This window comes from Branchiostoma lanceolatum, chromosome 3 (genome assembly GCF_035083965.1).
Source record: "Branchiostoma lanceolatum isolate klBraLanc5 chromosome 3, klBraLanc5.hap2, whole genome shotgun sequence".
Classification (NCBI taxonomy): Eukaryota; Metazoa; Chordata; class Leptocardii; order Amphioxiformes; family Branchiostomatidae; genus Branchiostoma; species Branchiostoma lanceolatum.
This window is the reverse complement of record NC_089724.1, coordinates 23995374-24009974: the sequence shown is the minus strand read 5'-3', so window position 1 is coordinate 24009974 and position 14601 is coordinate 23995374. Positions and strand designations below refer to the sequence as shown.

Here is a 14601-nt window from a genome sequence, read left to right as displayed (position 1 = left end):
ATTGTCTGACATTACAAACAGGTGCAAACAAGGATCAAGGTGACAAGGATAAATGTACACCACTCCACCTAGCAGCTCGGATGGGTAACTGCAGGGCAGTAAAGCTGCTGATGTCACACGGCGCTGACCCAAGCAAAGTAGACGAGAAAGGTAAAGATGACAACTCTCGTTTTCCTCAACAACTCTCGTTTTTCTCGGTGCTCGATCATGCTTGATCAACAGTGCTGAACACTCTCTCTCTCTCACTCACGCACTCACTCACTCACTCACTCACTCACTCACTCCTCACTCGCTCGCTCGCTCACTCACTCACTCACTCACTCACTCACTCACTCACTCTTTACAGTTTATTGTGTATTGTTCCCCATTTTGTGAGGGTTAGACATAGTTGTACATAAATGTTGTGCCTTGATAGCAGACTGCCAGGTGCTTGGGGGAAGTCTTCAAACAATATTATTTATTTTTCCCTTACTTTGATGTTGATCAAAGATACAGACCTAACGTTAGATCTAACCTGCCCAGTCTACAGAATTAGTAGTATCAGAATGAACAGCATATTTTGAATGATGTAAAAGAAGGTAAAGTCCAGATGCCAGACGGCATCTAAAATTTCTGTAAACTCACAGAAAAATTCCTCTTATACAGATTGAATCTAAAAAATGCTACGCATTTTCGGATCGATGCTTAACCTTCCTAAATGTACGCTATGTCGTGTTATTTCACTGTAGGGAACACGCCGTACCAGCTAGTGTTGAGTAAGGGTCACGGTAACTCTGCGGAGATGTTTGCAGCCCTGACCTCTACCCCCGGCGGAGCGGCCGCCATCAACAGTGTCCCCGAGGAGGGCCTCACACCGCTGCACAGGACAGCCGAAGAGGTGCCTGAAGATTTAGGCGGGGCTTGTTGTGTAGTGTCCTTGGTGTGACAAGTCTTGCTATGATTTGGATTATATGCGGTACATCTGTATGTTTATGCATGTATTTGATCTTAATATCAATGTAGAAAAATGATCCATTTAGTTAGTCAACAGTCTTGAGAACAAAACAACAGCCAAGAAAAAGTTTGTAACACACCTTGCACAGAGAAAACATTCTTAGTTGATGGTGTTGAAAACTTTGTTTCAGATGACTGAAATTAGATGTATCTTGTCTGCTTCTTGAAATTTCTATTGCAGCTGTAGTGCCTAGACCATCTGCATGGAAAATGTTTTCTTTGTCAACAAATGATTAAATCATAAAGGGTCAATAAAAAGTCAATGTTTATTTAACTGTTTGTGATGTGTAGTATTTGCGTCTAAAACTATCATTATTGGCCTTTTACCTTTATTGGTTAAGAATTTTCCATTCAAAAGGTTATTTGTTCAATTTGAAATAGGTTTCTGGGAAAACACAACTCTAAATTGTTCAATCAAATTCAACAAGAGCATGGTCTTACCATCAAAATGGTGAAGGTGGCTCATACAAAAAATCAATTCCCTTTTACACTGTGATACATGCATGATGCAATATTCCTTGTCTGAGACAATTCCACCAGAAATTCACCAAAAAAACAGAAATAAGTTTGTATTCTAATTACTTATCCTCTTCATTTCAGTTTCCTACGACCCCCTTCCTTTTTCTGAAACTTGTGCTAAAAGAAAATTTATGACACCGCCATAAGCTTTATGAATGAAATAGGCAAACAAAAATGCTACATTCCAAAGTTGATGTTAGTTTAACTTCACTGCAATCTGATTTTTCAAGATAAAACAAAGAAATCCATAAACTTTACAAGAGATAACTACACCTACACAAACGAGCAGTCAATGATGATTATGATGATAATACTACTGAATCATAGAATGTATCCAATTGCTGTTGAAAACTGAATAACTCTAAGCATCTAACAATATCTGTGATGTATAACAGAATACCTATTTTCCTGAAATGGAAACACCAAATGTGACCTTGGCACTAACTTGCCTGATGACTACACATGTTGTTACCTGTGTAGAGAAATGACGCATTTGGTGAGTTTACAGTCTAAGGGGGAAAAAAGGACAGCCAGGGAAAATTTTTTAACAGGGACTGTTCTCATTGAGACAGAGAGAGAAACACACACACAAACACACACACACACACACACACACACACACACACACACACACACACACACATACATACATACAGTTGAAATTTCAAACTCTGGCTACTCTTCAGTCATGAATGCAACGATCCATTGTTCCAATGCTAAAGCCAGTATTTACCATGAGTGTGAATGTCTAACCTCTCTGCCCCTCCAGGGTAGACCAGAGGTGATGCGTGACTTGATGCTGGCTGGAGCAGACCCGACCATCCGGGCAGGAAACAACATGGAGACGCCCATCGAGACTCTGTACCGCCCCTTCCTGTACGGATCGCGATATGTGAGAATTCATCTTTCCTTGCTTACAATTTTCCCACATGAAAACCAGCCACCAGAGTGTTTTTGTTGATAGGGTAAAGAGCAGTCAATGCACATATTAATACCCTTTCTAAGCACTTTTAGTGACTTCACTTTTGAAACATTTGCTTTCAGACTGCCAAGAAAAAATTAGCTTTTGTCCTTGGTGCTGATACCGCGGTGTTTTCCATTTGAGATTGGTTTTCCTTGCATTTTTTTCATGCAATACAGCTAGCAGTGTTTTGTTGATAAAATAAAGAGCATTCAATGCACATGTCAGGGTAGAGATTGCAACCTGGTAGAATTGTAGATTCTACCGGTAGAGATCTCATCCAGTGTATCTGTTGACAGAGGTTGATGCTCGGAATGTGTTGGAGTAGTCAACCTTTTATAAATCCTGAGTTTCCAGACAATCCGTGGATCTGACATGAATCAAAGTTCAAAAGTTCTGACTGTCTTTTATAAATATATTAAAAAATTTACAGACTCTGATTGGGATGCCTAGAATTGCCAATTGTACCAGCAGAGGTCCTAATTGCGATCTCTGTTAGTAGACTCCAAACAAGATTTCTATGGCTAGAGTCGGCAACTCTTCCAGATCGCAAGCTGTGTCCTAAATTATGCATGGACTGCTCTTTATTTAATCAACAAAGACACTACTGGCTGTTTTGCATGTCAACAAAATTACAAGGAAAAAACACGCTCAAGTTGAAACCAACACAGTTTCAGCACTAAGGAGAAAGCCATATATTCTTATCTTGGCAGTCTGAAAGCAACTGTTTCAAAAGGGAAGTAATTCGAAGTGCTTAAAAAGGTCATGTATGCACTGAATGCTCTTTACTCTATCAACAAGAACATTGGTGGCTGGTTTTCATAAAAGAAAGTTGTTAGCAAGGAAAAAACTTGAGAGGAAGACCCACAATTTCTGAACCAAGGAGTAAGCTAGAATGTTTTTCTGTGCAGTATCCTTGCCAAAATTATTCTATTCAGTATTCTGGACAAAATCCATAGTTTCAAATGGTAGGTGGCAAGGTGTTCTTGTGGTTCGGGTTGTTGTTTTAGAATCTAAAGGTTCTGGATCTGAAGCAGGGGTTACAAAGGCTGCTTGGTAAGCCCCAATGCTTTGCCATTGGGAAGGGCACATAACAAATATTGTATCACTCGATTCAGGTGAAAATGAGTACCTAGTTTTGGTAAGGTGTCGTGTTTGAGCAGATCCACACCTCGAGCACACTTATTGACCCAACCACACTTATTGAAAAGAGAAGGGGTGCATCCTGGTGTGAGTGGATAAAACTTTACAGTCCAGTCCAATAAACAACAACAACAAATGTCTTCTTCCATAGGACCATCAGGTTGCCAATGACGTACAGGCAGCAAAGATGCTGTGTGAGACCCAAGTCATCCTGGCAACCCCCTCCCCCATCTTTACAGCCTTACACCTCCGCGATGTCTTCAAGGAGCTGTCACATGTGAAACAGGTGTTCTCTCATTCCTTATCATACTCCATTTGTAATGATGACTAAACACCATTACAATGTACATGGAAGATGTCCCTGTAGCTCAACTGGTAGCAGCCTCACACTTGAGCTCCTGTTTCCAATTACACTCCAGTTCAACTCGGCAATGGTCTCCTGGTTGGGGCTTCACCGGACAATTGGAAGGGAGGTGAAATGGGGTCCCATGTTCCATGAGGTGCCTGGAGCACGTTGAAGGGGCAGGGTTAGCAACTCGTTCCTGAAAGAAATATACCCTGCTAAAGAACAGCAAGGAAATTTGCTTCCCTATGTGCCACTAGGCACTACAAGGATCTGAACAAATGAACAAACAATGTACATGTGTTTCTTTTTTTATTCAATGTCATATTCGTGATACACAACATCAACTTTCATAATTCTGCCAGGTATCCTAAGACCGCCACATTTGAAAAACAATCAGTGTTATCTAGGCCTTCTCAAGAATGTCTTGAAGACGTGGATATCTTAAGTGTGCTTACCTTTCGTTACTGATGCCGCATTCAAGTAGATCTCTCTAAATACACTTTTTTTAATGTAAAATTTAGGACATCAGACCTGACTACAAGGACCTTGCTGGTCAGTGTGAGGACCTGGCCGCTGCCCTGCTGGAGGAGTGTTACAGCATGGACCAGGCCAGGGTCATCCTTCTGCAGAACAACGCACACATCTTCAGACTCGCTTTCACCAAGAAACACAAACAGGTGCAGCAACAAAAACTTCAGACAGGCGTAAATTGTAGATTCATTAAAAAAAAGACAAAGTTAGCAGATGTTACAAGACACAATGATAAAGGACCTATTGTTTTATAACATTGTATCTTGTTCTGTCTGTCCAATTATTTTAAAATCTTAAAGTTTGTGGTAACTTAGATTTCATAATTTCAATCTTTTTGTGGGTTTTTTCACTCACATCAGTTTTAGGTGTCCAGAGGTTGTCATTTTGGTCTAAATAATGTGATGCACATCAGACATGATACTGACTTGGTGGCAAAGCGGTCTTGTGGTTGGGATTGTTAACTAATGAATCTACAGGTTCTGGGTTTGAATCCCTAGCAGGCCCAAATGATGTGCCTTTGGGAAAGGCACTTAACACAAATTCCCTCACTCCACTCAGGTGAAAATAAGTACCTAGCTTCGGTTATGGTCATCCTCTTGGATGTGATGTAACTTCAGAGGACCTGTGTTTGAGGAGACCTACACTGTACCTCAAGCATACTACAGGAACCAGCACACTTAACGAAAAGAGTAGGGGTCCTTCCCAGTGTGATGAGTGGATCTTACAGTCTGGCCTTACACAGATTGTACTTACTATACAAAAATGGTGTGTTATCCACAAAAGCGGTTTACTTGTTATACAAAACAAATAAACAGACCGACTTATTCTGTTGTATTGGCTTACTCCACAGTTCATGGCGACCACGTTTGTCCAGCGGTTGCTCCGTGAGCTGTGGTACGACCGACTCCTGCCCATAGTCCAGTCTACGCCCGCATGGCTGCTGGTGGTCCTGTACATCTCATCCCTGGTACTCCTGCCACTAGCAGGCCTGGGGTACGGCCTGCTGCTCATCTGTGGAACATGTACAGCCTGTGGCAATGAAGAGGAAGGGACAGGCTGTTACAGGTGTGGAGAAACTCATTCAATGCATACTTGCTACATACTACATACCTTAGCAATACATAGCATTGGTAACATACAAGCTAAAGGCATTTACATACAAAGCTCTCTCTCTCTCTCTCTCTCTCTCTCTCTCTCTCTCTCTCTCTCTCTCTCTCTCTCTCTCTCTCTCTCTATATATATATATATATATATATATATATATATATAGTACTTTGGTTTCATTTTAGCTTTCTTTACAGATGCAGCCCAAGGTCTTCTCCCATACAAGTTCTTTGGAGAGATGCTTGTTTTACATTTAGACCTTCCTCTTACTGAAGTTCTGCAAATCTAGAAATTTTTCCCTTGGTCTTATTTTCTGGTGGCCTTTACGGTGATCTCTCCTCTGCTAACTCATGACAACCCAATATATTTCAAAAATACTTTGTTTTTCCCTTCACTGGCAGGTGTAAATGGAGGGACCACTTTCACCGATACTTCAACTTCATATTTGTGGACTGCCGACACAGTGCGCTCATCAAGTTCTGGGCCAACCTGATGTCGTATCTTGTCTTCATCTGTATCCTGGTCATCCAGTGTGGGCGACCCTTTCAGGTGGGAATTTTACCTGTTGTAGTGGTAATGATTGAGACTGAGATTTGTGTTTTGGATGGTGATGTAGAGCCGGCGGCCCTGTGTATGAGGAAGCTTCAGGTGTTAGCCTCAAGTGTCAAACCTCAAAATATAAAAGAACCTAACACACTGTCTCTTAAATAGTTTCATCAGGTTGGTATATCAATTGAACATTTCAATGACTGTAGAAGAATAAAATAGGGTTGTGTACCGATGAAACTATGTTCAAACCTAACACACTTATTTAGAAGAGAAGGGGACTGACCTGGTAAGCTCTGATGTTGTAAATGAAAATGAACTTTAAAAGAACGCTGACAGTAGCTTGGTAAGAAAGAAAAGCACACTGACTTAATTCTGGTCTAAGCCATCAGAAAACTGAGAAAAGAATTTGTTTCCTTATTTGTAATGTTTTGCTGTCCTCTTGAAAAGGTGAACGCCCCCCTGGAAGCGATCGACTACCTGCTGACCCTCTGGCTGGCAGGACAGCTGCTGCAGGAGGCCAAGCAGATGGTGGAGGCCCCCAGCTTCCTCCTGTACATCACCAACTCCGCCAACTCCGTGGACCTGCTCATGTTCCTCCTCCTCATCACCATCACCTTCTGCCAGGTCCTGGTGGAGTTGACACGACAGGTCAGGGGTCAACAACACTGTGGTATCACACTGTAGTTTCAGAATTCACATGGCAGGTTGTGGGGTAAACACTGTGGTATCACACCATAGTTTCAGAACTCACATGGCAGGTCAGGGGTCAAGCATAGATGTGGTATCATACCATACTTTCAGAGTTCACATGGCAGATCAGGGGTCAACACTGTGGTATCACACTGCAGTTTCAGAGTTCACACAGGCAGATCAGGGATTAAGCACAGATATGGTATCACAATGTTATACTGGGAAAATGTCATGAGACAGTCACTTCCTTCTGTTATGACTTCAGATGCTAGGTGATGGGACAGTAGCAGTGGATCTGCAGATTGTGGCTGACATATGCACAGGTCTGGTCACCATCATCGCCTTCATGAGACTCACCTACTACATCCAGGTAAGTACAGCTTCCTAGACATATTAATCAAAGATACACTACTGTTACTGTAGTGCTGTCGGTATCCAAACGGTTACTATTGTTAGTACAAGTCACCCTTTGCATCCTGCCAGTCTCTTGTTACATCACAACTCAGCCTTGGAACAAAATTAAACCGGGGCTAGCGGGAGCACACCTGAACACACACCAATACAAGCAAAAGGACAGACAGACCAGAAACAATACTTCCGTCTGTAGCGTGCATAGTCCAGTGGTTAGAGATCAGGCCTCTGGAACTAGAAGCTGCGAATTTGACCCCGGCGGTGTCGCTCACCAGACATGCATGATACCTGAAACGGTCACAATCCTTAGGACGGGACGTTAATTGTGCTTGTCAAAAAGAGCTAGTGGAATTTTCCGGGTACAATGAACCTGAAAATACTGTACATAGCGTCTGTCTTCTCTGTCAAGACCATTGGAAGAATGTGAGCTAAAACTAGCCTGGGTGCCATCCTATATCTACCGGGGGCTCCTACACTCGCTACCCTTTTTTAGTGATGTAAAAATTAGACATTAGATTGGTATGGAATTATTACAGATGTATGCACTCTACATTTATACTGCAGGTACATGAGACATTTGGTCCTCTCCAACTAGCGTTCATAAAGATGATAAAGGACGTCATCCTGGTGCTGATTGTGCTGCTGGTTGTACTGATCGCCTTCAGCTGTGGAGTAGTGGAGGTAAGAGAGACTGATCATATCATGTGCTCAATCTTGGCCGGTGCATGGAGGTTTTTCTGGTCAGCGGGTCAATAATTATTGCTCAGGTCAGTTTACAAATTTCCTTACTGGTATCAAAATGCAAGCTACTTGATGCTGTAGAACACCTGTGGTATTTGGTTTGGATGGAGTGTGCCAAGAAAGACATCAAAGTGTTCACCCTTAGAAGTGTCAACCTGCCAACCCTGTGTCAGGAACACCTGCAGCTATATATATAGAACACTCTGTCAGCATGGTGTACCAGCCCGACCCACGAGAGGACTGGGACCTGGCATCCTTTTACGTCATACATTGTACACACACCCAAAAAAACACATTTCCATGCGAAATGTGCGAGAAGTTGAGAAAAGTTGGTGTCTTTGCACAAAAATGGTAAGAACATTAATGCCAATGTCTAAATGCTATATTCGTATTTTCAATATTGGCGCACGCAAAACTATTCCATGAAAGCCCGTGTGATACCGTAAAAGAAGGACTGATCCGGAATGCCCCTATTAAACATTGTTGCAGCACTGGCATGTTACCTGTATGTCATACTGTATACCAAATACTGCATACAACTGCTACTAATATAATGGTGATGTCCCTCATCAGGTGTACTCCACAGCAGTGTTGGCAGGTGTGAACATCACGGAGAAGGCCACAGCTGTGGACCCTGCCCTACCGGCCGGCGTACCTCACGTGCTACAGGGGTGAGAAACGATTACCTGTTTTTGGGGTGGGGGGGGGGGGGTGGTGAGGGGCCAGGACAGCCCTATGTTCCGAGGGCCCTGTAATGTTCCGACACCCCTATGTTCTGTAACCCCTATCTTAGGTTTAGGGGGCCAGAACAAATGATCAGAATTTAGGCATTATAGCTGGTATAACTGCCCTTGGTCAGCTCAGGTCATATCACTGAACAAGCTGTTGCACCTAACTTTTGTGTTTTTCAAGGACTAAGATTTTTTCAATATTTGCCCCTTTCAGGATATCCTCGGCGCTTCCTGAGCTGTTCTGGGCCCTGTTTGGCCTGTCTGACATCAACCACTTCAGGACAAGCTTCCTGCCCGCCAACTACACGGGCCAATCACTCGTCATGTTGTACCTGCTGATCGCAGTCATCGTTCTACTCAGCATGCTCACTGCGAGGATGAGTGACACTTATACGACCATCAGGGTACTTCGTTTTGGTTTGTTTGTTTGTTTGTTTGTTTGTTTGTTTGTACTGCATAATCAGTTAAGGTATTGTTGAAGGGTGGCTGAGGAATTTTGGGATGTTTTTGAAAAAAACCCTTTCTTAATCTTTATAAACCTTCCTCAACCTTAATTTTTTTTCAGGTAGTACCTTATAGCAAGGTGATGATTTATGCAAATTAATATGATGTCATGATTACGTCATCAAGATTTATAAGGCCACACCCCTTTTTTTTAGAAAAAACGCTCTCCTTGGCTTGTACTTCGATGTTTATCAATATAACTTTGCAGGGATGTACATGATAGTAATACTTAAAGAATGACTCGTGCCTACGAGTATATTTTGAAATATCAATTTTTGGCGAATTTTTTGTTTGATAACCAGTTTTGTACTGAAAGTACAAGCTGCGTAACGCCAAACTGATCGGTTTGGTACAATATGATATTATTCATGTCAATTATACTTAGGCCATCATAACGTTCAATACAGGTATTCTCGACCAGGATGAAACCACGATTTATCTTAAACTTTTAGATACAGTTGATAAATGGAAAGACTGTAAAAAGACGAAAGACAAGGACTTTCTTGAACTGTTGGTTAGTCCCAAATTGTGAGCATTTTGGAGTGAAGTGGAGGGAAACGATACTAATTTTTCTTTAAAGAGTTGCAAATCGGAAAGCGAAGAAATTAAGTTGGTGTGACTGAAGAGCTATCTGGAACATTTTCAAACATCTTGTTTCCTTAGCTTGAAAGTTCATCTGTGTTGGTTGAAATCATTCTTAAACAAGTTTTAACTGTAATTTCCAACACAAAAGATTGGACACACCCAAATTTTCGACCGTACGACATCGGTCTTTGTCAAGGAGTGATCCATCCACCGCTAGGATGACGTCACGTTATGCTATCTGCTATCTGCATAACGTGACGTCATCCCAGCGGTGGATGGATCACTCCTTGACAAAGACCGATGTCGTACGGTCGAATATTTGGGTATGTCCAATCTCTTGTGTTGGAAATTACAGTTAAAACTTGTTTAAGAATCTTGTTTCCTTCGTATAACCTTCAGGAGAGCGCCAACGTGGACTGGAACTTTGCGCGTGCAGAGTTGGTGATGGAGTTCCGCGGATACGATGACCTTCCCGTGCCCTTGAACCTGCTGATGGGGCTGCAGACGTTGGTGACGTCTGGGGTCAGACTTGTTAGAGGATGTAATGGAGAGGTGAAGATTATTTGACAATTGCCTTGTGTACATAATCATGTAGTTCCACCAGGTTGGTATTAGTTCTTAGAATGCAACCAAAGTGAAAATTTGCCATGTTGATCAATTACATGGATGGCATCCTCTGGGACCCCAAAACTGATGCAAGCGTGTGAAAAAAAGTTTGGCAGAAAAACAAGTTGCCTTCATTATGGAATCCGAGTGGCCAGGAAGGTTGAGCAAAGGACTAAAACACATATCAATATTAATGGTATACGGATGAATAATGTTCTTTCACATTTTCTTCTTTGACTTTGGCATTCTATGACAAAAGTATCCATTTTCCTATATTTCTTAGCAATTCATGGCATACAGTAGCTCATTTTGCAGTAAATTTGTACAACTCCTAGTCAAAAACTTTGGGGGGGGTGTATGCAGACAACAATCCATATAATCAAATCAACATGGCCCTACCTGCCAACGTTCTGGTAGGAACCCTCTGCTACCTTCCTCGGTGCAGTGATGCCTAAAGCCACTAGGTGGCACTGTAGAGAGATGAATGCTATTGGCAGGTCCTCTGGTAGCATATAAAGATAATGTAATACCAGCAATTTACCATACACTTTTGCAAATATCTACATTTAGAAAGTGAAGGTGAATTTGTGTTATACATGTAAAATGACACAGACTCCATAATTCGCCTTAATACAATCAATATACTTGAGGACTGGTAAGTAACATCAAATAACACAATTCCACCAGGGTACATCATTCCGCCATCCTGAAAAGATATGTCCAAACAGATCTTCAACCCAACATCCCCCAGTGTAATGCACTCCTGTATATCTAAACTGTGTATACTTGCTGGGAGTGCTGCACTAGAGACCTCTCAAACCCACTGTTTTTCAAAGTGGCAGATTTATGTAACCTGACAGATTAATGTTAGATAAATGTAGGTTATATGTATGGTACATAGGTATAGAGGAAAGGCCACCTTCACTAATATTTCAAATTTCCCCCATGCAGGAACATGGTGATGGTGATAGTACTTCCCCCGAGCACGGAAACGGTTTCCAGCTCCCATCTTTTGAAACATTCGATGCCAGCCAACCGTCTACAGTTGAAGAGATCTACGCTATTATCCGCAAAGAGTTCGCAATGCCGAGCAACTTGCCGGGGGTCAGCCAGATGTCCGGCGTCCAGGACAAGATGACCACAAGGTTACAGAAACTGCAGAAGGACCTCAGCTCGGTGACCAAGGAGGTCATCAAGGCAGGAATGGTAGACAATAAGGAAATGATGAAAATAGAGGGTCAGTTCTCGGCTTTACAGACACAAGTACAGCAGCGCACGAACCAGAACAAACATAGAAGGAAGTTATTGGTGAACAATGAGGGTCTTACATCCAGGCCACACAAGAACACTGAGTAGCAGTATAGCATATCTTTGAAATCTTCATTCAATATACCACCTGGCAGGCTTGTTAACCTGTATCTGTATCTATATAGCCGGTATAACCACCGTTAGGCGTAACACACCAGCTTCGCAGGCACGCGGTGCGGCAGCAGCTGGTTATATTACACCAAACGGTCTGTTACACCTAGTCTTCGCATATCTGACTGTAACCGGTCTCTAAAGCTATTTAGTGAGGATATACTTGATGACAACGAGTTCCATTCTACCATGGTTCTCGGAAAATACGAATTTTTGAACACATCAATCCTTGGCTAATAACTCTGGTACTTAAAAGTATGACTATTTCTAGTCCGCTTGTGAGCTGGCATTAGATACTTATCAGCCGGTATGTCCACAAGTTTATTATCTAACCTTAAGCACACTGAAGTAGCTGTTTGGCAGCCCATTCTCTGTTGATTACAGAGTTAGGCAGCAGGGAGAAAGTTAAGTCAGAGTTATGTTGGTACATACAATGTACATACATGTATACACACCAGGGTAAGTGTTGTCGTGTTAAAACATAGTATTTATTAAAACACTGGTTGTTAGTTAGTGAAAGATCATTTAAAATATCTATAACGGTGCACTTTAAGATATGACTAGATCTCCAAAATGTCAGTAAGACAGACATATAGGAATTTAAAATCGATTTACAGATCTAACCTAGATTTGCTCAATAGTTTGGTCAAAGCAGAGCTTTATTGCACGACAAGTGTACACGGTACAATGTATGGCAACAACTATTAAACGTAGTACAAAATAGAGGTATAGAATAAAACGTAACACCCTAACTACTAAATACATTAAGGGCTAGCATACGTCTTTGATATATACAATCGAGTAGGCTCATCATCTGTTTCGGTATATAAGCGTGTATCTCACTGTGCACTGTGTCGGACGAGAGCATAAGCTTGGCCAGTTCGGAAATCCTACAATGAAAGGTTTTTGTTGTAGAACAACAACAAAATAAACATGTTCCAGAACAGATTCGGTTGTCCTAAATGTTAAGTTGTCCTTGACAACAGCCGAAACACACCGGTGGCTTTCGTTCTCCGATCAGCAACACGCGGGAATTTGCCGGGAATTCAGCATCCTAAAATCCACGGTTGTGTTGAACGAACAAGACAAATCGTCTCAGATGTCTACTCTATCGGTGCTCAGTTCTAACACCAGGCCGGCTCCGGTGGCGTCCCGGCCGTCGCTTGGCGACAGCGTCCGCCAGCTGGCCGAAGGCCTGGTGGATCTGTCATGGGTGGACAGCAGTGAGATCGACAGAGAAGTTGAAACCCTGTTGGGAAATCCTCCAGAACCTCACAGCACCCAGTCAGAGGGCATCAGTAGTGATGACAGTGGGTCAGACTTGTTCACCGACTCGGAGTCCGATTTGGAAGACGACATCCGACATTCAAGCCAGAGTTCCGAAGATGAGGAAGATCCCGTTGCCTCTCCATCTAGCTTGTTTGCAGATGATGAAATCAGCTCGGACAGTGACGGAGACTGCGAAGATTCACCATCATCTAAAGTCTGTGAGGCTACCAAGATCCCTGTTGCCGATCGCGATTCCCACTGCTTGTGTACTCTGATGAAGCAGCAAGCGAGATGCTCGTCACCAAACCTGCACTCGACCAATTTTGAGGATGTGTACAACATCTCGTGGCTGTTTGATGAGGATGATCATCATCACAAGAACGGATACACGACATTTGTTCAAAACGATGAAGACATCTGTAACACCTCATGGCTATTTGCTTATGGGAATCCGACAATCCCATCACCGAAGTCATCTGTACCAAGAGTTGACGTCGGTTTCATATCCTCAGGGCCTGGGAAAGTCAACCTCCAGTTCGCGGATGAAATCAGTAGGCTACACGCTCTGAGCCTTGAGGAAGACAACGTGAAGACGGGTCGGCAGAGGTTCGGCAGGAACAAACCATGGCACCGGATGAAGAAGTTGTTCACTCGCTGTGTGACGTCATCAGACGACTGATGATAAGGACAGACACTGAATGTATTGAGACCGTCAGGAATGAACTTTTATTGTATATAGTTACCGAAGCTACTGTGTTTGCGCTGATTTTGGTTGCAGAATAAACTACATCAGTTTAGTCAGATTTTCTGTGTATATTGTTATTTTTCATGTTCGTGTTATGGCTACACCGGTATGTCATGCCGTATGTGATACCAGAGCCGACAGGATCCCTTATATTCCCCTGTCACACAGCAGGAAAATCTGATACATGAACAATAAGAACAGTACAAATGGATCAAAACCTGACCATTTTCTGACAACGAGTGATGCAGCACCTTGAGTTCCAGTGCATGAAAAAAGCGTATGAACTTATACCAGCCCCGGGCCCTATTCAGATGTAAGCTTTTTACTACAGTTCCAGTTACCCCAATCCAGCTGGCTGCAAGAAAGCGGGACTGCACGGTAATTACATCATCATCATCGTTCCTCCTCTTACGAGGTGCAGCAAAAGAAGTTGGTCCTGCAGAATTTCTTGTCATTCATTGCAGAAAGGAGTTCCTGTCCTTCCAAATTAGTTTCAGTTTCTATGAGTTTCTTGAGAGTTGTGATTGGTCGACCAATCCTTCTGTTTGCGTCCGGGTTCCAAAGCAGAAGCTTTCCCGCTGGTTCACTACTACGTAAAACGTGGTCCGCGAGACTCAGCCGTCGACGTTTCACCACTGTGGTGACATATGGCAATGGTCCATATAACTGTTTATTTGTAGCGTGCTTCCACCATGGTGTATTGTAGATCACACGGAGCATCTTCGTGTAAGTGCCATCGAGTTTTCTGGAGCGT

The 14601-nt window shown here is 42.7% G+C and overlaps 1 protein-coding gene across 1 annotated transcript; it reads left to right on the top strand.

The window, feature by feature from the left end:
• Nucleotides 1-21: 21 nt before the first annotated feature.
• On the top strand, nt 22-13905 carry LOC136431147 (short transient receptor potential channel 6-like). Its single transcript, XM_066422414.1, has 14 exons — nt 22-150; nt 729-877; nt 2282-2404; nt 3768-3902; nt 4484-4639; nt 5344-5558; nt 5999-6146; nt 6594-6794; nt 7102-7206; nt 7812-7928; nt 8562-8659; nt 8934-9123; nt 10208-10360; nt 11366-13905. The coding sequence occupies exons 1-14, from the start codon at nt 81-83 to the stop codon at nt 11768-11770; spliced, it is 2265 nt and encodes a 754-aa protein (XP_066278511.1). The 5' UTR covers nt 22-80; the 3' UTR covers nt 11771-13905.
• Nucleotides 13906-14601: the final 696 nt, after the last annotated feature.

Bases quoted from the DNA above. Each gene is read 5' to 3' on its own strand.
- LOC136431147 (XM_066422414.1), top strand. From the start codon at position 81: ATGGGTAACTGCAGGGCAGTAAAGCTGCTGATGTCACACGGCGCTGAC. The intron at 878-2,281 runs GTGCCTGAAGAT...CTGCCCCTCCAG, and splicing joins TGCACAGGACAGCCGAAGAG to GGTAGACCAGAGGTGATGCG. The intron at 3,903-4,483 runs GTGTTCTCTCAT...TGTAAAATTTAG, and splicing joins AGCTGTCACATGTGAAACAG to GACATCAGACCTGACTACAA.